The sequence below is a fragment of the Telmatherina bonti genome (genome assembly GCF_933228915.1).
Source record: "Telmatherina bonti genome assembly, chromosome: 21".
Classification (NCBI taxonomy): domain Eukaryota; kingdom Metazoa; phylum Chordata; class Actinopteri; order Atheriniformes; family Telmatherinidae; genus Telmatherina; species Telmatherina bonti.
In genome coordinates this window covers 29,362,180-29,385,401 of record NC_136630.1, presented here as the reverse complement: position 1 = coordinate 29,385,401, position 23,222 = coordinate 29,362,180, and the positions used below count along the sequence as shown (strand labels likewise).

The 23,222-nt window shown below is 47.6% G+C and overlaps 2 protein-coding genes across 2 annotated transcripts in view; one reads left to right on the top strand and one right to left on the bottom strand.

The window, feature by feature from the left end:
* The window catches only part of lrrc45 (leucine rich repeat containing 45), a 51,370-nt gene extending 37,283 nt beyond the window's left edge, over nucleotides 1-14,087 (bottom strand). The window contains exons 1-5 of the mRNA XM_079261375.1: nucleotides 14,003-14,087; nucleotides 4,293-4,577; nucleotides 3,088-3,149; nucleotides 2,927-2,997; nucleotides 2,665-2,843 (exon numbers count right to left, since the gene is read on the bottom strand). Coding sequence (XP_079117501.1) covers nucleotides 2,665-2,843; nucleotides 2,927-2,997; nucleotides 3,088-3,149; nucleotides 4,293-4,521 — 541 coding nt within the window. The 5' untranslated portion in view covers nucleotides 4,522-4,577; nucleotides 14,003-14,087. The remainder of the gene's footprint in view (nucleotides 1-2,664; nucleotides 2,844-2,926; nucleotides 2,998-3,087; nucleotides 3,150-4,292; nucleotides 4,578-14,002) is intronic.
* Nucleotides 14,088-15,747: 1,660 nt separating this feature from the next.
* On the top strand, nucleotides 15,748-22,697 carry LOC306771641 (DNA-directed RNA polymerase III subunit RPC4; the record flags this gene model as incomplete). The annotated part of the gene is made up of 8 exons (XM_079260906.1): nucleotides 15,748-16,145; nucleotides 17,079-17,125; nucleotides 17,211-17,365; nucleotides 18,126-18,250; nucleotides 21,089-21,194; nucleotides 21,311-21,594; nucleotides 21,770-21,922; nucleotides 22,566-22,697. Exons 1-8 carry the CDS (start codon nucleotides 15,972-15,974, stop codon nucleotides 22,695-22,697), a joined length of 1,176 nt encoding a protein of 391 aa, XP_079117032.1. The 5' UTR covers nucleotides 15,748-15,971.
* Nucleotides 22,698-23,222: the final 525 nt, after the last annotated feature.

The following is a 23,222-nucleotide window of genomic DNA, read 5'->3' as shown; positions in this document are numbered from 1 at the left end:
TAAGGTCGTTGGTGCCTGTCGTGGCGGTAATCCCAGGACTCGTTGGTGGACACCAACAGTGAGGGATGCCGTCAAGCTGAAGAAGGAGTCCTATCGGGCCTTCTTGGCCTGTGGGACTCTGGAGGCAGCTGATGGGTACCGGCGGGCTAAGCGGCATGCGGCTTCGGCTGTTGCCGAGGCAAAAACTCGGGCATGGGAGGAGTTCGGTGAGGCCATGGAGAAAGACTTCCGGACGGCTTCGAGGAGATTCTGGTCCGCCATCCGGCAGCTCAGGAGGGGGAAGCAGTGCTCCGTCAATACTGTGTATAGTGGAGGTGGGGAGCTGCTGACCTCAACTCGGGACGTTGTGGGTCGGTGGAATGAATACTTCGAAGACCTCCTCAATCCTACCAACACGTCTTCCGTTGAGGAAGCAGAGCTGGCGGACTCAGGGGTGGACTCTCCTATCTCTGGGGCTGAAGTCGCTGAGGTGGTCAAAAAGCTCCTTGGCGGCAAGGCCCCGGGGGTGGATGAGATCCGCCCGGAGTTCCTTAAGGCTCTGGATGCTGTGGGGCTGTCCTGGCTGACACGCCTCTGCAGCATTGCGTGGACATCAGGGGCAGTACCGCTGGACTGGCAGACTGGGGTGGTGGTCCCCCTTTTTAAGAAGGGGGACCGGAGGGTGTGTTCCAATTACAGGGGAATCACACTCTTCAGCCTCCCTGGTAAGGTCTATTCAGGGGTCCTGGAGAGGAGGGTCCGCCGGATAGTTGAATCCCGGATTGAGGAGGAGCAGTGTGGTTTTCGTCCTGGTCGCGGAACAGTGGACCAGCTCTATACACTCTTTGGGGTCCTGGAGGGGGCATGGGAGTTTGCCCAACCAGTCTACATGTGTTTTGTGGACCTGGAGAAGGCATTCGACCGTGTCCCCCAGGGGCTCCTGTGGGGGGTACTCCGGGAGTATGGGGTACCGGACCCCCTTGTACGGGCTGTCCGGTCTCTGTACGACAGGTGTCAGAGCTTGGTCCGCATTGCCAGTAGTAAGTCGGATTCGTTTCCGGTGAGGGTTGGACAACGCCAAGGCTGCCCTTTATCAAAGATTCTGTTCATAACTTATATGGACAGAATTTCTAGGCGCAGCCGAGGGGTTGAGGGGATCCGACTTGGTGGCCTCAGGATTGGGTCCCTGCTTTTTGCGGATGACGTGGTCCTGTTGGCTTCATCTGGTCGTGATCTCCAGCTCTCGCTTGAGCGATTCGCGGCCGAGTGTGAAGCGGCTGGGATGAGAATCAGCGCCTCCAAATCTTAGACCATGGTCCTCAGCCGGAATAGGGTGGATTGCCCTCTCCGGGTCGGGAGTCAGGTCCTGCCTCAAGTGGAGGAGTTTAAATATCTTGGGGTCTTGTTCACGAGTGAGGGAAGGATGGAGCGTGAGATCGACAGACGGATCAGTGCGGCGTCTGCAGTAATGCGGACTCTGCGCCGGTCTGTCGTGGTGAAGAAGGAGCTGAGCCAGAAGGCGAAGCTCTCAATTTACCAGTCGATCTACGTTCCTACCCTCACCTATGGTCATGAGCTGTGGGTCGTGACCGAAAGAACGAGATCTCGTATATAGGCGGCTGAAATGGGTTTCCTCCGCAGGGTGGCCGGGCTCTCCCTTAGAGATAGGGTGAGGAGCTCGGTCATCCGGGAGGGGCTCAGAGTAGAGCCGCTGCTCCTCCGCATCGAGAGGAACCAGTTGAGGTGGCTCGGGCATCTGGTCAGGATGCCTCCTGGACGCCTCCCTGGTGAGGTGTTCCAGGCACGTCCCTCTGGGAGGAGACCCCGGGGAAGACCCAGGACACGCTGGAGGGATTATATCTCTCGGCTGGCCTGGGAACGCCTCGGGATCCCCCCCGCAGAGTTGGCATATGCGGCTGGGGAGAGGGAAGTCTGGGCTTCCCTGCTTAGGCTGCTGCCCCCGCGACCCGACTCCGGATAAGCGGCAGAAGATGGATGGATGGATGGATGGATGGATGGATGGATGGATGGATGGAGGTCAGGTTTAACTTCATGACAACTGTGGGGGGAGTGAATTTTTTTCTTACTCCTCAGTTTAAAAGTAATTTAATCTCGAAGTTCAGCATATTTAGGGGCGTGTCCTTTTGATTGACAGGTACCCGATCTCCCGCTTCAAGTCAGAAGAACATGGAACAACCGCGGTTTTTAGCCGGTTAACAGCGTGACTTAGCTTTAGCCCGCCTACCTCCGTTAGCTGGTTAGCTCCTGTTATCTCCGGGTTAGCTCGGTTAGCTCTTAGCTACAGAAAGCTCGGAGTTCACTCGATGTCAATCATCCACCGTGACGCTCACAGCCCCCCTCTCAACTCCACCTCTTTGCCCATATTTGTATTTTCCAGGCGAGACGACACACATGCCCCTCCTAAGATGGCGATGGTAGGAACCGCCCACCGAGCTTCAATTCAGCTCTTCAGAAACCTACGGGTGACGTCACGGAGGCTCCGCCCATCTCTTTATATACAGCCTATGTTAGCACTCCTGACCACCTGGACTGACTCACCTCATTATACAAACTGAAGTCACATCTATTAAGTAGCATTTAGTGTCATCAGTTTGGCCCCCGGACCATATGTTGGACACCTCTGACGTAAATGGTGTACAGACAGGAGACAGGACAGAACATTACCCAGCTCTTCCAAGCTGTTGTTGGATCTGAGGGCCAGCGCCAGCTCCGACGCTCCGTGGTGGCTGATCTGATTGTTGCGCAGGTCCAGCTGTGTCAGCGCGCTGTTGGAGGCCAAACCACCACAGAAGAGGGAAAAGGCTTCTTCCCAAACCCCCAGAGCGTTCCACTCCAACACCAGCCTGCAGACAACAGCCAGCTCAGATATTTCCCTCACATCATCCAGCTCTGCAGTGTAACAGACGTGTAAAAGCATCTTCCTCACCTCCGCAGGGTTGTGTTAGAAGCCAGCAGCTTCCCCAGCACCTCAGCACCAGACGACCTGAGGTTGTTCCCCTGTGGACAGCAGCATTCATAAACAAGCTGCCTTATGAGATGAAAAGCAACGTGTGTGTCTGCGCCTTTAAACGGCTCCTTCTGACATACCTTTAGATCCAGGGATTTTACTGTGGTGTTGGCTAACAGTCCACTCAGGAGTGTTTTGGCAGCTGAAGTGAGGAAACGGAGACTGTTAGTGATGGATAAAACCAAACCAAACTAATTTATTTCTCTGTGAGTGTGTGAGTAGCTGGAAGGTCTGATTCCTCTGTGCTATGGCACTCAGTCACATAAACCACACAGCTAACTTCCTTCTATAAATACACTGATTAGTTGTAAGATTTCTCGAATGGGAAGATGAAAAAGTTCCTCATCAGGTGATGAAACGCAGCTCCTCCATCCTCAGATGAGTGAGAGACCACATCCATCCTGACTGCTTCCACTCTGCTGATCAACCTTCATCAGTCTGAGCTCCTCTGTGAGACGTTCAGGTTCGTTCAGGAGGAAAGACATCAGAAATGACCTGAGAGGAGCAGCTGGGAAGGTCAGCAGGTCTTTCCAGACTATCTGGAGTCCGTCGTTCTGCAGAGACAAACAGCTGGTAGTCTTCCAGGACTGGACGTCCCAGCAGGTCCAGTCCAACGTCTACATCTCAGACTCTGCAGGTCTCAGTCAGCTGGTTAGATGTTAAAGTTCATGACAGACCAGTTAGAGTAGACTGAACCAGTACGGCTTGTTGGGAAACATGGCAGGATGGTTTAGTCTGCAGAGCTGCATCTGAACAAACCAGCAGACTTCTGGAACAATGTCCTCTGGACAGACCAGACCAACGTGGACATGTTTGGTCCTTAAACGCCTCATAGCAGCCGTCAGCACGGTGGTGGAGGGATGATGATCTGGTCCCTGATGGACCATGAAGTCCTCCGAGTCGGATGTGAGTCCGTCTGTCTCACAGCTTTTCTGAAACGTCTCATGAAGCAGGACGAGGATGACGAAGATTCATTATGTTTTTTTTCCTGTCTGTGAAGCGTCTTGAGATGGCATTGCTGTGATTTGACGCTATGTAAATAAAGTTGAATTTAATTGAATCCCAAACACGGAGACAAGGGTAGAACAGACCAGATTCAGCTCATTTTAACACCTGCGGAGGATCAGATGGTTTACCATGTCCTGATTCAGAAAACCTGGGATTTAGGAGACGGTTTACATCCCTGACTGTAGTACTACAGTACTACAGCTAACTGTAACAAACCAGGTTAACACACACACACACACACACCAACCAAAAACATAGACTGAAAACCAATACAGACCTTCTTCACTGAGCATGCAGTCACTGAGTGACAGCTCTGTGAAGACGGTGTCTTTCTGCAGGGCTCTGGCCAGCACTGTGCAGGTATCTGCAGACAGGCTCTGCCCACTGAGGTCCAGTCTGGAGCTCTGGGTGCTCCTGGTCTCCTGGAGCTGAGCCAGGACACTTTCCTGAGGCTCCACGGCTCCCTCCTTACACAGCCGCAGGTACGTCCGCCTGAAACTGTCCATCCTGGGTCACCGCAATCCTGATCACCAGAGGTTTGGCTCTGTCCTTCAACACTTAGCTGAAAATGGACAGAATTTACTCATTAATTCACTCGACATTATCTGGACCGGACAATTTTCTGTCTCGTTTTTACAGGAAGCTTAAAATGATATTTTCTTCATGATGCATTTTACACCACAAAGCATAAGTTCCTCCTGTCTGAGATGTAGAACCAAAACAACTAAAGTACCTCTTCACAACTACAAGGGTTTCTGTGTGCTTTCCACAGACAGCTGAGACGTGTGGGATTACTACAGACGTGTCACAATCAACATGTGTGGTTCTGTGTCAAAGTAAATTCACCTGGAACACGGTAGAATGTGGAAATATTTATCTCCTAAAAACCACGTAACCTTCAGTGAAAACCAGAGAAAAGCAGCTCAGTTCCTGTCTGACGAGGAGCTGTGCTGCAGTAGAAGGTAAAAAGTTCACCTGTACAGGTGTTTAATAGAGGTGTCATACAGGTAAAAATCTCAGAAAGCCATTGGCTGCTGCTGCTGATGATGAAGAACATCTCTAATGCTCAGTTGGGAGAATCCAGGGAGAGACCCCACATTCACCGTAGAAAAAACATGAGGGTCCAGACAGACGTGAAGACCAAGAAAGTTTATAAAATAGGAGCGAAGACTTTGCTTAAACCTCCCTTCATCTCCATGGAGACTAGCAGGAGCTTCATCTCCATGGAGACTAGCAGGAGCTTCATCTCCACGGAAACTAGCAGGAGCTTCATGATTCATGTCAAACAAAGGCAGAGTCACAGGAGACACATTGTCAGAGTTTTTGGAGCTGGAATAAAAACAGACATGATGTTCTGGTCTGGATGCCAGTTTCTGTCAGAAACAGACGTCTTCCAGAGTTTCTGTCCCACAGAGATGAGACAGACGTCTTCCAGAGTTTCTGTCCCACAGCGACGAGACAGACGTCTTCCAGAGTTTCTGTCCCACAGAGACGAGACAGACGTCTTCCAGAGTTTCTGTCCCTCAGAGACGAGACAGACGTCTTCCAGAGTTTCTGTCCCTCAGAGACGAGACAGACATCTTCCAGAGTTTCTGTCCAATAGAGACGAGACAGACGTCTTCCAGAGTTTCTGTCCCTCAGAGACGAGACAGACGTCTTCCAGAGTTTCTGTCCCACAGAGACGAGACAGACGTCTTCCAGAGTTTCTGTCCCACAGAGACGAGACAGACGTCTTCCAGAGTTTCTGTCCCTCAGAGACGAGACAGACGTCTTCCAGAGTTTCTGTCCCACAGCGACGAGACAGACGTCTTCCAGAGTTTCTGTCCCTCAGAGACGAGACAGACGTCTTCCAGAGTTTCTGTCCCACAGAGACGAGACAGACGTCTTCCAGAGTTTCTGTCCCTCAGAGACGAGACAGACGTCTTCCAGAGTTTCTGTCCCTCAGAGACGAGACAGACGTCTTCCAGAGTTTCTGTCCCACAGAGACGAGACAGACGTCTTCCAGAGTTTCTGTCCCTCAGAGACGAGACAGACGTCTTCCAGAGTTTCTGTCCCTCAGAGACGAGACAGACGTCTTCCAGAGTTTCTGTCCCACAGCGACGAGACAGACGTCTTCCAGAGTTTCTGTCCCACAGAGACGAGACAGACGTCTTCCAGAGTTTCTGTCCCTCAGAGACGAGACAGACGTCTTCCAGAGTTTCTGTCCCTCAGAGACGAGACAGACGTCTTCCAGAGTTTCTGTCCCACGGAGACGAGACAAACGTCTTCCAGAGTTTCTGTCCCACGGAGACGAGACAGACGTCTTCCAGAGTTTCTGTCCCTCAGAGACGAGACAGACGTCTTCCAGAGTTTCTGTCCCACGGAGACGAGACAGACGTCTTCCAGAGTTTCTGTCCCTCAGAGACGAGACAGACGTCTTCCAGAGTTTCTGTCCCTCAGAGACGAGACAGACGTCTTCCAGAGTTTCTGTCCCTCAGAGACGAGACAGACGTCTTCCAGAGTTTCTGTCCCACAGAGACGAGACAAACGTCTTCCAGAGTTTCTGTCCCACGGAGACGAGACAGACGTCTTCCAGAGTTTCTGTCCCTCGGAGACGAGACAGACGTCTTCCAGAGTTTCTGTCCCTCGGAGACAAGACAGACGTCTTCCAGAGTTTCTGTCCCTCAGAGACGAGACAGACGTCTTCCAGAGTTTCTGTCCCTCAGAGACGAGACAGACGTCTTCCAGAGTTTCTGTCCCTCAGAGACGAGACAGACGTCTTCCAGAGTTTCTGTCCCTCAGAGACGAGACAGACGTCTTCCAGAGTTTCTGTCCCACAGAGACGAGACAGACGTCTTCCAGAGTTTCTGTCCCTCAGAGACGAGACAGACGTCTTCCAGAGTTTCTGTCCCTCAGAGATGAGACAGACGTCTTCCAGAGTTTCTGTCCCACAGCGACGAGACAGACGTCTTCCAGAGTTTCTGTCCCACAGAGACGAGACAGACGTCTTCCAGAGTTTCTGTCCCTCAGAGATGAGACAGACGTCTTCCAGAGTTTCTGTCCCACAGCGACGAGACAGACGTCTTCCAGAGTTTCTGTCCCACAGAGACGAGACAGACGTCTTCCAGAGTTTCTGTCCCTCAGAGACGAGACAGACGTCTTCCAGAGTTTCTGTCCCTCAGAGACGAGACAGACGTCTTCCAGAGTTTCTGTCCCACGGAGACGAGACAAACGTCTTCCAGAGTTTCTGTCCCTCAGAGACGAGACAGACGTCTTCCAGAGTTTCTGTCCCTCAGAGACGAGACAGACGTCTTCCAGAGTTTCTGTCCCACAGCGACGAGACAGACGTCTTCCAGAGTTTCTGTCCCTCAGAGACGAGACAGACGTCTTCCAGAGTTTCTGTCCCACAGAGACGAGACAGACGTCTTCCAGAGTTTCTGTCCCTCAGAGACGAGACAGACGTCTTCCAGAGTTTCTGTCCCTCAGAGACGAGACAGACGTCTTCCAGAGTTTCTGTCCCACAGAGACGAGACAGACGTCTTCCAGAGTTTCTGTCCCTCAGAGACGAGACAGACGTCTTCCAGAGTTTCTGTCCCTCAGAGACGAGACAGACGTCTTCCAGAGTTTCTGTCCCACAGCGACGAGACAGACGTCTTCCAGAGTTTCTGTCCCACAGAGACGAGACAGACGTCTTCCAGAGTTTCTGTCCCTCAGAGACGAGACAGACGTCTTCCAGAGTTTCTGTCCCTCAGAGACGAGACAGACGTCTTCCAGAGTTTCTGTCCCTCAGAGACGAGACAGACGTCTTCCAGAGTTTCTGTCCCACGGAGACGAGACAGACGTCTTCCAGAGTTTCTGTCCCTCAGAGACGAGACAGACGTCTTCCAGAGTTTCTGTCCCACGGAGACGAGACAGACGTCTTCCAGAGTTTCTGTCCCTCAGAGACGAGACAGACATCTTCCAGAGTTTCTGTCCCACAGAGACGAGACAGACGTCTTCCAGAGTTTCTGTCCCACGGAGACGAGACAGACGTCTTCCAGAGTTTCTGTCCCTCAGAGACGAGACAGACGTCTTCCAGAGTTTCTGTCCCACAGAGACAAGACAGACGTCTTCCAGAGTTTCTGTCCCTCAGAGACGAGACAGACGTCTTCCAGAGTTTCTGTCCCACAGAGACGAGACAGACGTCTTCCAGAGTTTCTGTCCCACAGAGACGAGACAGACGTCTTCCAGAGTTTCTGTCCCACAGAGACGAGACAGACGTCTTCCAGAGTTTCTGTCCCTCAGAGACGAGACAGACGTCTTCCAGAGTTTCTGTCCCACAGAGACGAGACAGACGTCTTCCAGAGTTTCTGTCCCTCAGAGACGAGACAGACGTCTTCCAGAGTTTCTGTCCCACAGCGACGAGACAGACGTCTTCCAGAGTTTCTGTCCCTCAGAGACGAGACAGACGTCTTCCAGAGTTTCTGTCCCACGGAGACGAGACAGACGTCTTCCAGAGTTTCTGTCCCTCAGAGACGAGACAGACGTCTTCCAGAGTTTCTGTCCCACAGAGACGAGACAGACGTCTTCCAGAGTTTCTGTCCCTCAGAGACGAGACAGACGTCTTCCAGAGTTTCTGTCCCTCAGAGACGAGACAGACGTCTTCCAGAGTTTCTGTCCCACAGAGACGAGACAGACGTCTTCCAGAGTTTCTGTCCCTCAGAGACGAGACAGACGTCTTCCAGAGTTTCTGTCCCTCAGAGACGAGACAGACGTCTTCCAGAGTTTCTGTCCCACAGCGACGAGACAGACGTCTTCCAGAGTTTCTGTCCCACAGAGACGAGACAGACGTCTTCCAGAGTTTCTGTCCCTCAGAGACGAGACAGACGTCTTCCAGAGTTTCTGTCCCTCAGAGACGAGACAGACGTCTTCCAGAGTTTCTGTCCCACGGAGACGAGACAAACGTCTTCCAGAGTTTCTGTCCCACGGAGACGAGACAGACGTCTTCCAGAGTTTCTGTCCCACGGAGACGAGACAGACGTCTTCCAGAGTTTCTGTCCCTCAGAGACGAGACAGACGTCTTCCAGAGTTTCTGTCCCACGGAGACGAGACAGACGTCTTCCAGAGTTTCTGTCCCTCAGAGACGAGACAGACGTCTTCCAGAGTTTCTGTCCCTCAGAGACGAGACAGACGTCTTCCAGAGTTTCTGTCCCTCAGAGACGAGACAGACGTCTTCCAGAGTTTCTGTCCCACAGAGACGAGACAAACGTCTTCCAGAGTTTCTGTCCCACGGAGACGAGACAGACGTCTTCCAGAGTTTCTGTCCCTCGGAGACGAGACAGACGTCTTCCAGAGTTTCTGTCCCTCGGAGACGAGACAGACGTCTTCCAGAGTTTCTGTCCCTCAGAGACGAGACAGACGTCTTCCAGAGTTTCTGTCCCACGGAGACGAGACAGACGTCTTCCAGAGTTTCTGTCCCTCAGAGACGAGACAGACATCTTCCAGAGTTTCTGTCCCACAGAGACGAGACAGACGTCTTCCAGAGTTTCTGTCCCACGGAGACGAGACAGACGTCTTCCAGAGTTTCTGTCCCTCAGAGACGAGACAGACATCTTCCAGAGTTTCTGTCCCACAGAGACAAGACAGACGTCTTCCAGAGTTTCTGTCCCTCAGAGACGAGACAGACGTCTTCCAGAGTTTCTGTCCCACAGAGACGAGACAGACGTCTTCCAGAGTTTCTGTCCCACAGAGACGAGACAGACGTCTTCCAGAGTTTCTGTCCCTCAGAGACGAGACAGACATCTTCCAGAGTTTCTGTCCCACAGAGACGAGACAGACGTCTTCCAGAGTTTCTGTCCCTCAGAGACGAGACAGACGTCTTCCAGAGTTTCTGTCCCACAGCGACGAGACAGACGTCTTCCAGAGTTTCTGTCCCTCAGAGACGAGACAGACGTCTTCCAGAGTTTCTGTCCCTCAGAGACGAGACAGACGTCTTCCAGAGTTTCTGTCCCACAGCGACGAGACAGACGTCTTCCAGAGTTTCTGTCCCACAGAGACGAGACAGACGTCTTCCAGAGTTTCTGTCCCTCAGAGACGAGACAGACGTCTTCCAGAGTTTCTGTCCCTCAGAGACGAGACAGACGTCTTCCAGAGTTTCTGTCCCACGGAGACGAGACAAACGTCTTCCAGAGTTTCTGTCCCACGGAGACGAGACAGACGTCTTCCAGAGTTTCTGTCCCTCAGAGACGAGACAGACGTCTTCCAGAGTTTCTGTCCCACGGAGACGAGACAGACGTCTTCCAGAGTTTCTGTCCCTCAGAGACGAGACAGACGTCTTCCAGAGTTTCTGTCCCTCAGAGACGAGACAGACGTCTTCCAGAGTTTCTGTCCCTCAGAGACGAGACAGACGTCTTCCAGAGTTTCTGTCCCACAGAGACGAGACAAACGTCTTCCAGAGTTTCTGTCCCACGGAGACGAGACAGACGTCTTCCAGAGTTTCTGTCCCTCGGAGACGAGACAGACGTCTTCCAGAGTTTCTGTCCCTCGGAGACGAGACAGACGTCTTCCAGAGTTTCTGTCCCTCAGAGACGAGACAGACGTCTTCCAGAGTTTCTGTCCCACGGAGACGAGACAGACGTCTTCCAGAGTTTCTGTCCCTCAGAGACGAGACAGACATCTTCCAGAGTTTCTGTCCCACAGAGACGAGACAGACGTCTTCCAGAGTTTCTGTCCCACGGAGACGAGACAGACGTCTTCCAGAGTTTCTGTCCCTCAGAGACGAGACAGACATCTTCCAGAGTTTCTGTCCCACAGAGACAAGACAGACGTCTTCCAGAGTTTCTGTCCCTCAGAGACGAGACAGACGTCTTCCAGAGTTTCTGTCCCACAGAGACGAGACAGACGTCTTCCAGAGTTTCTGTCCCACAGAGACGAGACAGACGTCTTCCAGAGTTTCTGTCCCTCAGAGACGAGACAGACGTCTTCCAGAGTTTCTGTCCCTCAGAGACGAGACAGACGTCTTCCAGAGTTTCTGTCCCACAGCGACGAGACAGACGTCTTCCAGAGTTTCTGTCCCTCAGAGACGAGACAGACGTCTTCCAGAGTTTCTGTCCCACGGAGACGAGACAGACGTCTTCCAGAGTTTCTGTCCCTCAGAGACGAGACAGACGTCTTCCAGAGTTTCTGTCCCACGGAGATGAGACAGACGTCTTCCAGAGTTTCTGTCCCACAGAGACGAGACAGACGTCTTCCAGAGTTTCTGTCCCACAGAGACAAGACAGACGTCTTCCAGAGTTTCTGTCCCACAGAGATGAGACACATGTCTTCCAGAGTTTCTGTCCCACAGAGACGAGGCAGACGTCTTCCAGAGTTTCTGTCCCACAGAGACGAGACAGACGTCTTCCAGAGTTTCTGTCCCACAGAGACGAGACAGACGTCTTCCAGAGTTTCTGTCCCACAGAGACGAGACAGACGTCTTCCAGAGTTTCTGTCCCACAGAGACGAGACAGACGTCTTCCAGAGTTTCTGTCCCACAGAGACGAGACAGACGTCTTCCAGAGTTTCTGTCCCACAGAGACGAGACAGACGTCTTCCAGAGTTTCTGTCCCACAGAGACGAGACAGACGTCTTCCAGAGTTTCTGTCCCACAGAGACGAGACAGACGTCTTCCAGAGTTTCTGTCCCTCAGAGACGAGACAGACGTCTTCCAGAGTTTCTGTCCCACAGCGACGAGACAGACGTCTCCCAGAGTTTCTGTCCCTCAGAGACGAGACAGACGTCTTCCAGAGTTTCTGTCCCACGGAGATGAGACAAACGTCTTCCAGAGTTTCTGTCCCACGGAGACGAGACAGACGTCTTCCAGAGTTTCTGTCCCACAGAGACAAGACAGACGTCTTCCAGAGTTTCTGTCCCACAGAGACGAGACAGACGTCTTCCAGAGTTTCTGTCCCACGGAGACGAGGCAGACGTCTTCCAGAGTTTCTGTCCCACAGAGACGAGACAGACGTCTTCCAGAGTTTCTGTCCCTCAGAGACGAGACAGACGTCTTCCAGAGTTTCTGTCCCACAGAGACGAGACAGACGTCTTCCAGAGTTTCTGTCCCACAGAGACGAGACAGACGTCTTCCAGAGTTTCTGTCCCACAGAGACGAGACAGACGTCTTCCAGAGTTTCTGTCCCTCAGAGACGAGACAGACGTCTTCCAGAGTTTCTGTCCCTCAGAGACGAGACAGACGTCTTCCAGAGTTTCTGTCCCACAGAGACGAGACAGACGTCTTCCAGAGTTTCTGTCCCACAGAGACGAGACACATGTCTTCCAGAGTTTCTGTCCCACAGAGACGAGACACATGTCTTCCAGAGTTTCTGTCCCACAGAGACGAGACACATGTCTTCCAGAGTTTCTGTCCCACAGAGACGAGACAGACGTCTTCCAGAGTTTCTGTCCCACAGAGACGAGACAGACGTCTTCCAGAGTTTCTGTCCCACAGAGACGAGACAGACGTCTTCCAGAGTTTCTGTCCCACAGAGACGAGACAGACGTCTTCCAGAGTTTCTGTCCCACAGAGACGAGACAGACGTCTTCCAGAGTTTCTGTCCCACAGAGACGAGACAGACGTCTTCCAGAGTTTCTGTCCCTCAGAGACGAGACAGACGTCTTCCAGAGTTTCTGTCCCTCAGAGACGAGACAGACGTCTTCCAGAGTTTCTGTCCCACAGAGACGAGACAGACGTCTTCCAGAGTTTCTGTCCCACAGAGACGAGACAGACGTCTTCCAGAGTTTCTGTCCCACGGAGATGAGACAGACGTCTTCCAGAGTTTCTGTCCCACAGCGACGAGACAGACGTCTTCCAGAGTTTCTGTCCCACGGAGACGAGACAGACGTCTTCCAGAGTTTCTGTCCCACGGAGACGAGATAGACGTCTCCCAGAGTTTCTGTCCCACAGAGACGAGACAGACGTCTTCCAGAGTTTCTGTCCCACGGAGACGAGACAGACGTCTTCCAGAGTTTCTGTCCCACAGAGACGAGACAGACGTCTTCCAGAGTTTCTGTCCCACAGAGACGAGACAGACGTCTTCCAGAGTTTCTGTCCCACAGAGACGAGACAGACGTCTTCCAGAGTTTCTGTCCCACAGCGACGAGACAGACGTCTTCCAGAGTTTCTGTCCCACAGAGACGAGACAGACGTCTTCCAGAGTTTCTGTCCCACAGAGACGAGACAGACGTCTTCCAGAGTTTCTGTCCCACAGAGACGAGACAGACGTCTTCCAGAGTTTCTGTCCCACAGCGACGAGACAGACGTCTTCCAGAGTTTCTGTCCCACAGAGACGAGACAGACGTCTTCCAGAGTTTCTGTCCCACAGAGACGAGACAGACGTCTCTGTAACCAGCAGAGTCTCTGCTTTCATATGACACCTTGTTCGTGTGGAGACATGATCAGATGTGGACAGTGATGTTGTCATGTTGCCTGTTTGGGGTTTAACTGTGTTTAGTCTGGATGCTGATGCTGGTGGAGACTTTAGGCTGAGTTTCTCCCATCATGCTGCTATGCTACATGTTAACATTGAAAATTCCTGCTGTCTGCAAACATCCTCTGGACTGTAGGATCTCGTGACCATGTGGTCTACTCAAGAAGAGGATAAAGTTGGTGTAAATCAGACAATCTGATCAAGACAAACGTTTATCCAACAAGGACAAATAGCTGTGGTTATAATGGACATCCAACTGATTAAATCAATTTAGATAGACAGAACCAGGCAGTGGGACATTAATACGTTCTCTATAAAGCTGCTTTGTGAAGTCCTAAATATGTCAAAGCTGAAAACTGCAGCATTTTATCTTCCACAAACACCTATATGGTGGTGGTACATGTGTAGTTTATTTAACTCAGTCTGAAGGAAAGAGACTGGTCTGATCTGAGACTCCCGCGCGAGCAAATCTAGTGTTTTTCAGGAACTTTTCTTACTTAAATAATCCTGTCTGGACAAATAAACACTCCAGAAAAGAAGATGTAACAATGAGAACAACACAAACCTTTGCGTGTACACCAGAAATATCATCCAAGAAGTCATTGTTGTTGTGGACAGCTGACAGACAGAAACCAGTCCGCCGAGTAACTAGGAAGTCATGTTCGGCGCAAAGCATCATGGTCAGTGGAGTTTTTAAGGCACGATTCGGTTCCGCCTGTTTCTTTCTTACTCAGTAAGAGTAATCCATCTTGATAAAAAGCATAGCTTATTTCACCAAAGCGGTCAATGTTATACTGGTGTAATTATACAATAATTATTTTGTTTGTTTTTCATTAATCGGTTTGGAACAGTAAATAAAGGATGAATGTTATCCTTTCTCCTCACCAGCAGGTGGCGGTAAACGACCGGTGGTTCGTGTTTTCTACATACCGAACACCGCCGAGTATCGCCGAAGAACTATAGACATCATATACATAGACCCGCATCATACCACGTTGACTGACGTCTCATCGCGCTGCCATCTTGAATGGGTCTCCCATGCGCCTCCAATGTATTATCTGTAAGGTGTAGTAGGTCCAACCACAACAATAACTTCACACATTTTTACTTGATGTTTCTCACAGTTTGGTTTGTTATAAGGGACAAAGATATTGTTATGATACAGATCACTGTAAAATATTAAAAACAACGTACATTTTTGCAAAAATATTTTCATGTAGCCATTTAACTAAGACATCAGGTAGCTACTATATAAATAAATGTTTAAATTAATTTGATACTAACATGTTTGATTGTTTACTGATGCATTTGGATTTATCTATCGAATTTTATCTGGTCAAACAACAAATTATTATTTAACATTATTTGTGAAATGTAATTCCACACGATCTGATTCCAATATTTAGCCAGTTATTGCAACAGTATGCTGAACAAAATACGGGAATAGTTGCTGGCTTTCTCTTGACTACGGTTGACTCTTTCTTTTATTTACATTTAATAATTTACCAAAACAGAGATACAGTTGTGTCTGAAAATATCGTATCGTATAAAAACTTTGCAATTCAAAACTTACCCAGAAAAACACTCGGAGAGCGTAAACCTCTGCCAAGGTCTTTAAAAAGTTCCTGGATCCAAACGGTGATCTGGATCACCACCAGAATAAAACCAGTTCTTCCTTTTCATGTTTCCAACAAGACCTGAAAATTTCATGAAAATCCGTCTATAACTTTAGTTATCTTGAACACAAATAGACAAACAGATAAAGTCGGTAAAAACATAACCTCCTTGGCGGAGGTAATTATGCTACCATGTAAAACTCTCTTTGTGAAACATCAGTATCATATTTTTCCATAAAACACCTCATATGGGTAAAATTTATCATTTGCATTTAGTAGATTATGCACTGTGTTAACATTATTTATCAGCCAGTTATGTAGAAAAGTATTTTGTTTGTGCGATTCTGCAGCAAGACTGGAAAGCAGAGACCCATCCAATATGGCGGCGGGTCTACGGTCCAGCGCTCAGCGAGGCGCCTCTGTATATATATATATGTCTATGTAAAGAACCAGAAGCAACAAAAAAGACGGAAATTATAGACCCTAACCAAATACAACAGGCGGCAAAGCGTCCTGGCAATGTCATTTTTGTTTTGTGTTGTTTTTCTGGATCGTGTTTTGCTTGTACACCTATGCAGGAAACCCGTTTAATGACAGTTATCTTCGGGAAAAATGTCGACTAAGGCCGAACAGTTTATGTTTGTAGCAAACGGAGACATTTTTGGCGTCATAAACATGCATGATGCTAGTGGGTTTGACCATAAACCCGGTTCAGTGTGATGCTGGTGGGTTTGACCATCATGACTGGGAACACAGAGGTCTAGCTGCTTAAACAGACCTGAGGTCTCCTTCCTCTGGGATTACAGACCATAGAAAGAAACAACAAACCCCTCTCACTGCCACGGTTCTGTTCAGGATATAACCAGTACTGTTACTGGAAACACCAGGGAAATAGCAGGACTGGAACTGGCGCAAAACATGACAGACCCAACGGAACCAGCCGGTTCTTCTGGCTCTGCTGGTTCTACTTTCAGCCCGGGAAAAGGACTCTTCGGCCGGGTCAGAACTCTGTCCTCCTCCAGTCAACCTGGAAGACTGACATCTCTCAGAACCAGAGACTTGACTCTGGGGGGAGCCATAAAAAAAACAAAGGTAATGCCCACACGTGGGGGGATGTAAACAATAAGAGCAGAATGACCCAACCCAGAAAGCAGGGAAGGTTCGGACCAGTTATGGCCCACATTTGGCCTTGAATTGTGCAGATCTGACCAGAGTTGGAGAAGGAGGGTTCCTCACAACACAGTAATCCAGGTTAGGTCCGGATTAGGGTCTTTAGGTTACATGTAGCCCACATAACAGAGTCTAGGAAGTGGGTCACAGCTGCCAGAAGTGGCCCAGATGTGTGTTTGGATCTCTGGGTAAAAGTAGAAGAAAAAAAATAACATTACACTGATTTTGTTGGTTTTTTTTTAGATGTAATATTCTGCACATAAAACGTTATGATCGTTTTAATTAGATGCCAGTTTATTGTTTCATTTATTTGTTTAGATATTTTCATTTTTAAATTTAATATTCAGCTAATTAAATCTACCATAAAGTCATAATCCTGATTTACTTAGATTATTGCATGTTTTTAAAGTTAATTACAATTTCTAATTTTTTTGTTAAGCTTTTATTAATAATTTTTTGTTTTTCAGATAAAATGTATCAAGAATTTGTCATGTCATTGTTTTTAAAATGAATTTTATCTATATATTTCTTAAACCTTATAGTCGGAAAATCAAATGTAAAAAAAAAAGTTCAAAACCTGATTATTACGTCTCAAGTTTTATTTTTGTTCAGTTTTGTTCCTAGTAGAAGAGAAACAACAGGTCAGATGATGAAACATAATTTATTTTCATCATCATTTACTTTAATTTACTCAATCTTATATTTATCATGTGATGGAAAATTTGAGCTGATTGTGAGTCTGATGGAGCATCATGTCTGTAAAAAGTCGTTCCAGCGTGATGTTTTAGCATCTCCTCTGCGTACAAATGATACATACTCAGTATTACTATAATCTTGTTTTCTTTCTTTCCAAAGAAAACGTTTGAGCCTAACGTCCACGCCGTGAGGAAGAATAAAGATGAGTGAGTGACCATCATCAGTGGTGATTTCAGTCGGGTTTAATGGTGAACTCACCTCTGGTTTTCGTCGTCACGTTTTCCCTCTCAGGTTAAAGGAAGAGGTTCACGTTGCTCCGAAAAAGGAGAGAAAAGAGAGGGATGAGAGGCGGAGAGAGAACAGAGACCGGAGGAGGGAGAGACCTCGAGTCATCCAGTCACACTCCATCTTTGAACAGGGTCCTGCCGACTCCGAGCGCAGACCTGGTACGTCGATTCAGTCCAGCTTTATTTGTAGAGCGCTGCTTCACAACAACGTTGTTTCAGGAACTTTACATAGAAACCAACTGATTGCATCGAGTCATGACTTGGATCCAATCCTCCATCCTGAGCTGCACGCGGCGACAGTGGGAAGGAAAAAACTCCCCTTTAACAGGAAGAAAACCTCCGGCAGAACCCGGCTCAGGGAGGGCAGCCATCTGCCTCGACTGGTTGTGGTGGAGAGGACAGGAAAGACAGATCAACATGTACAACTGCACTTATTCAGGAAGACCTGCAGAAAAAAGGAGAAATAAGTTAGAGACGGCAGTATTGTCATATATTTATACATTAATATATTAGAGAAATAGAGCGAGATACTTCTCAGTGCATCAGGTAACATCCCCATTGCTACATAAGTAATGGATGGCTAGACTACCCATAACTATAAGAGCAATGAGCAGAACCTGGACAGTTGGGTCCCGTACATGCAGACTCCAACTCAGGAGATGCTCATATCCTAACTATAAGAATCATGGAAAAGGAAGGTTTTCAGCTCCATCTTAAAGGTGTGGAGGGAGTCTGCCTCCCGAACCCACGGTGGGAGCTGGTTCCAGAAGAGAGGAGCCTGATAGCTAAAGGCCCTTCCTCCCATAGTACTCTTAGAGACTCTGGGAACCACACATCAGAACCTCTTTCTGCTCACAGTCTGGTTGTTTCAAGAGGAATCTCCTCTTCCTCTTTCACAGTCATCCTCTTCTCTCTGCAGGCTGGCATGGAGCTGCAGGGCTGCATGACTCCACCTCCTCAGCTGTCTGCAGACAGGTGAAGAAGGAGGGGAAAGACTCTGCAGAGGATGAAGATCTTTTACTCAGTAAACTGCAGAGAGATGATGTGAGTGATGAAGATTCATATTTTGTTTTATCAGCGTCCACATCAACCTGTAAGTCATCATTCTTCCTACGTGGATGTCACCAGATGGACGGAGACCGATGCTGAGCTGGTAGTTTGTGGTAAAAAGTGATGTGTAAGTGTGTGAACCTCGTTAACAGAGCGTAGGTGCAGCCTGTAGGGATGGACGAGCTGATCTAAGAGCATGTTCACCTCTGCTACGATTGGTTTAGCGCAGTTTAAACAGCAGATGTACTCTAACGTGGACCAAAGACCAACTCTGGTCTGACTGAAAGCCGGGGGTCTCGGTTCTCTTGCAAACGGACTAGCCAGCAACCAAACAGGAAGCGGCGTCTTCCAACTCCAATAACGCCTGAAGAAGAAGTGATGCAGATTATGGTTTGGGAGGAAAAGCAAAGAAAAGTTGTTTCCTCCCAATAAGACGGTTTGGAAATCCGCCCCCCCCCCCCCCCCCCCCCCCCCCCCCCCCCCCACTCCGGAGCTACAGCCACAAAGATAAGAAAGAAAAACTGTCCCACCATCCGTCCACACTAATTAAAATCCTCCTGCGTGATGTTTAATCTGTAATTTATAGGGGTGGGAAAATCGAATGGAAAATCAAAAATCGGGATTTTTTGCTTCCCAATTTTTAAAATCAATTTTTTTGTTAAAAAAAAAAAAAAAAAAAAAAAATTGATATTTTTTTCAAATAAATAAGAATAATCCATGATAAAATTTTGTTATTTGTAATATTTTTATTTGTCTTCTTAGGCATTATAGCAGCCGAATGATGATCTGGCTGCTGGTTTGTTTTTTCCTGATTGAAATCAAGAAAAATGTTGAGCAAAAAAACAGTTTTATACATTTTTTTGTTTTTAATCTACAGAAATCAGCAATATTATAGAATTGTGAGAATCGCAATTTAAATTGAATCAGTACCAAAAAAATCGGCATCGAATCGGAACAAAAGCATATCGTCACGGCTCTAGTAGTTACACCTCAATATGAATAAATAACCAAACAAAAATCTCTGCAAACATCTGGAACATCAGTCCTGAAAGCAGCTGCCAGTCTCGTGTTTAATGACACTCTGTAAAAGTCTGCGCTGAAGGGACGTAGTGAAGCCAGAAACACAGAACATGACGGTTACATGTAACATGTCACCCAGTCTGCCTGCGTCTGTCGTTCCAGGCAGAAAAAACCCGTTTACTGAAGAACGGATGGATGAGACCCTGGAAATACGGTTAAACGCAGTCAGCTCTTCTCTGGATGTCCATCATTCAGAAAACACTGGCGGAAGATTTCATGACATGTTCAGACTTTAGTTTCATGTTGCTGTTAAAGTGAAAATAGTTTAAATACAGTTTTACATCCATAACTATATAAGTACAGGCGGTCCTGGTTTACGAACGAGCTTCGTCCCTACGCCACGGCGTAGACCAGAAATTCCTCCTAAGTCGGAGTTTTACCCTTAATTAACCCCTAAATAACCCCTCAATCACTTAATAACTATGTAAATACATGTATTATGTAAACTTGCTCTATTTTTTTATTAACATTTATCTAATGAGCATCATAAAGTGGAGAACCACGCAACCCAAGGACCGCCTGTAACGTTTGTAGTATATTTTAAATCTGTGGGTAAACTGTGAAGAGTCCTTTGAGAGGAAGCGGGAGCTGGCAGCGAGTGTCGGAGTGGGGGATGGAAAACCTGCTGTTACCCCTTCCATGTCGGCTGCAGAGGATTTCCCGGTCAGTCCCTCATCAAGACCCTGAAGATGTTAGGAGTGAATGGGCTGCAGAAAAGAAAACCTTCCAAACATCAGGTGCAGCAGAGAAAGCAGGAAGATGGCTGTGGATCGAGCAGGAGGATCAGTGGCTACTTAGACACAAGCTGGGGCTCCATCAGCCCTGGTGGGGTCGCCGAGGTGAGGGTGTTGTGGGACCCGAAACAGCCGATGAACCACGGATACAACACTGACCACCACCTAGAGTAAACGCCATTAAAATCTCCAGGTTGTGATGGGACGCGCTGTGTTGTGTTTAGTTTTAACTTTGTTTAACTTTGGAAAGAGAAAAAGGTCAAATGTGCAATAATTTTACAGTTTCTGGAGATTATTTGTTGGAAAGAAAAGTTCACACATGTTCACGTTGTTTGTTTTTTGTTTTCAGGTTTAGGAAAGGGAAGTACAGTTGTGCTCATATTTATTCATTAAAGAAGGGAAAAAAACAGCTGCCTGGAAAATAAGCTGAAACTGACTAAAGTAATAATAAATAAAAACATTTTATGAAAATCATTACATTATTTTCTAATTCTGGTTCAATAGAAATATTTTAAAAGCAAACAAATAAGATAATTTATTACATATTCCATCAGTCATAAAGTAATATTTAGTAGAACAATCCTTTAATGTTTCCGCTCCAGTCAGGTGTTTTCTGTTCCTCTCAGTCAGACTTCTGCACCTGTTGACAGGTATTTTGTCCCACTGTTCAACAGAAAAGTCTCTCATTTGTCCAGGACCAGTTTGTTTTTGTTTTTTCTTTCTTCAACTCAATTAAATGAAAAAACAGTGTCTTATATTACTAAATTATATTTTTGCACATTTTTAGTTATTGTTCCTTTTTTAAGTCTCCAGTTATTTGAGTGACTGTTGTAAATTCAGCCTTTTCTGTAATGAAAGGAGATGAATACATATGAACACAGCGGTAGATGGATCATATGTCTGTTCTGTGTGGTGGGGACTGATGGGGGGCCCTGGGCCCCCGTAGAGCTCTGTGTGTAGCAACGGCCCTGTCGGAGAAACTGATGTTTTACTGCTTTAACAATGATCTTCCCTTCAGTTCATCGATGACCCCGGTCTGAGGAATGACGCCAAGCTGAAGCCCATCCAGCTGCCGCTGTGTCAGTCCAGCGACGTCTCCACGTCTCACACCCCGTCCACATCACGTGAGAAACACTTTCAGCAGTTTGTGGTTTTATTTTCTGTAAATCCAGAGTCAGAGCCTTGAGAAGGGAAAGTTCCTCTTCCTCACGGCTCCTGCATGTGTTTGTGGTGCTGGCAGGCCGGCAGAGCTCTCCTCTGTTCAGAGCGCCGTCCTGTGGAGCTGGAGGCAGGTCGTCTCAGCACGCAGAGCTGCAGAATCCAGATCAGCTGTCCCTGGTGAAGCTGCTGCAGGACCTCCGCCTGTCTGGAGGAGAGGAGCTCTTCTTCATGCAGCTGCCAGACTGCATGCCTGGCAGGGCGTCTGCACCGAAGGACCAGGCTGCTCCTGGATCCACGTCTGGGAAGCCTGCAAAGAAGGAAGGAAAGTCCGAAGGCAGAACATCTGCACATCTGCAGTCACACGTGAGTTTCCAGGACAAGCGTGGACTTCTGGCTGGTTCTGCGCTGCCTCCACCTTCTCCAGCTGGAGTCTGGCTCTCCTGCCTCCTTCTCCTGAGGTTTCTGGTGGTTTTGGTGTAAAACTGCAGTTGTAGGAGTTAGTTGTGATCCAGATGTTACAGCTGTGCGCCTCCTGCAGGAATCTGGCCAGAAGGAAAACTGTGCGGTCCTTTCCCAGTTCCCTGAAGGATTCCTGGGAAAACTGCAGATCAGGAAGTCCGGAAAGATGGAACTGAAGCTGGGAGACATCGTCATGGACGTCTCAGAGGGAGCGGCTTTTTCCTTCCTGCAGGTGTGTGTGTGTGTGTGTGTGTGTGTGTGTGTGTGTGTGTTGTGTATGATGTGGCTGCAGGAAAATTTCAGAAGTTTAATTTATTTCTTTAATTTGTTAATAAAAATTCAAGTTATTTTCTTTAAAATAAGACTTAGTTTAATAAATAAAAAGTTAGTCATTAATTTAATTTGATTCAGTGCATTTTTATTTTGTTTTCTGTTACATTACATTTTTATTAGTTTTTTTAATTTAATTTAATTTAATTTAATTAAATGTATTTAACTTAGTTTATCAGCTTTGCATTTTTATTTAAGAAAATCATTTATTGTATTAAATTTGGTCAATGTTTTTTTAAGTTTGAGCATTTTTAAAATAATTAAATTGTTTTGTTGCATTTTTAGATTTTATTTGACGTAATAAATAAAAATATTTTTCATAAACTTCTAAAATTAACTAATTTTTTTAAACTTTTTAAATAATTTAGCATTTTTACATGAAATGTTTCAGATTTAACTGAATAATTTATTTTAGAATAGATTTGAAGGGAATATTGTTGACACTTCTGAATTAAATCATAAACTGAAATATCTTTTGGAGATGAATATTTCCTGCTGCAGCTCCAGGTGAATCCTGCAGAACCTGACTGTCCTTCTTCCTGCAGCAACTGGTGTCCGTCCGTCTGTCTGACGGCCAGAATGGAAACATGATGGTGTTGGGAAACGTCCACTACAAACTGGTGCTGTCGCCTGATTTCCAGGTCTTACTGGGACAAGCTGCGGCTCAGGAGCCGTAAGACGGGAGAAGACAGAGGCAGAGTTTTCAGGCAGGAACTGCAGACATTTTCTGACGTGTCTACAGGTGTTACTGCTGCTTCAGACGGACACTCAGCTTCTTTTTTACTCTGCTAGATTTTTACGTCTCAGTCACAGAGCTGAGCTGAAGATCTGAAAGTTTCTGACAATGTTTTCACTGTTTATGAAAGAAAAGATGATACGAAGACTGCGTTGCCTTTTCATTCTGAGCTTTTCTACAAGGTGAATTTCAGGAGAAGCGCTGCGATCTGAAGCTAAAACACTCAACACACTCCGACTTTCCTTTGTCCTTGTTCTGTTCAGATTTCCCTCTCCGATTCTGCTCTGTAGATTCTGAAAGATCAAACTTCTTTAACTTATTGATGATCCTCTGGTGGAGTTTGGACCGGGTGGTGAACCACGACCTTTTCCTTGTTGGGAAGACGGAAGCTTTGGCGCACGCTGCTTACATACCCAACCATGACACCCTCACCTTTAAAGCTGGGAGACATTAAAGCAGAGAATCA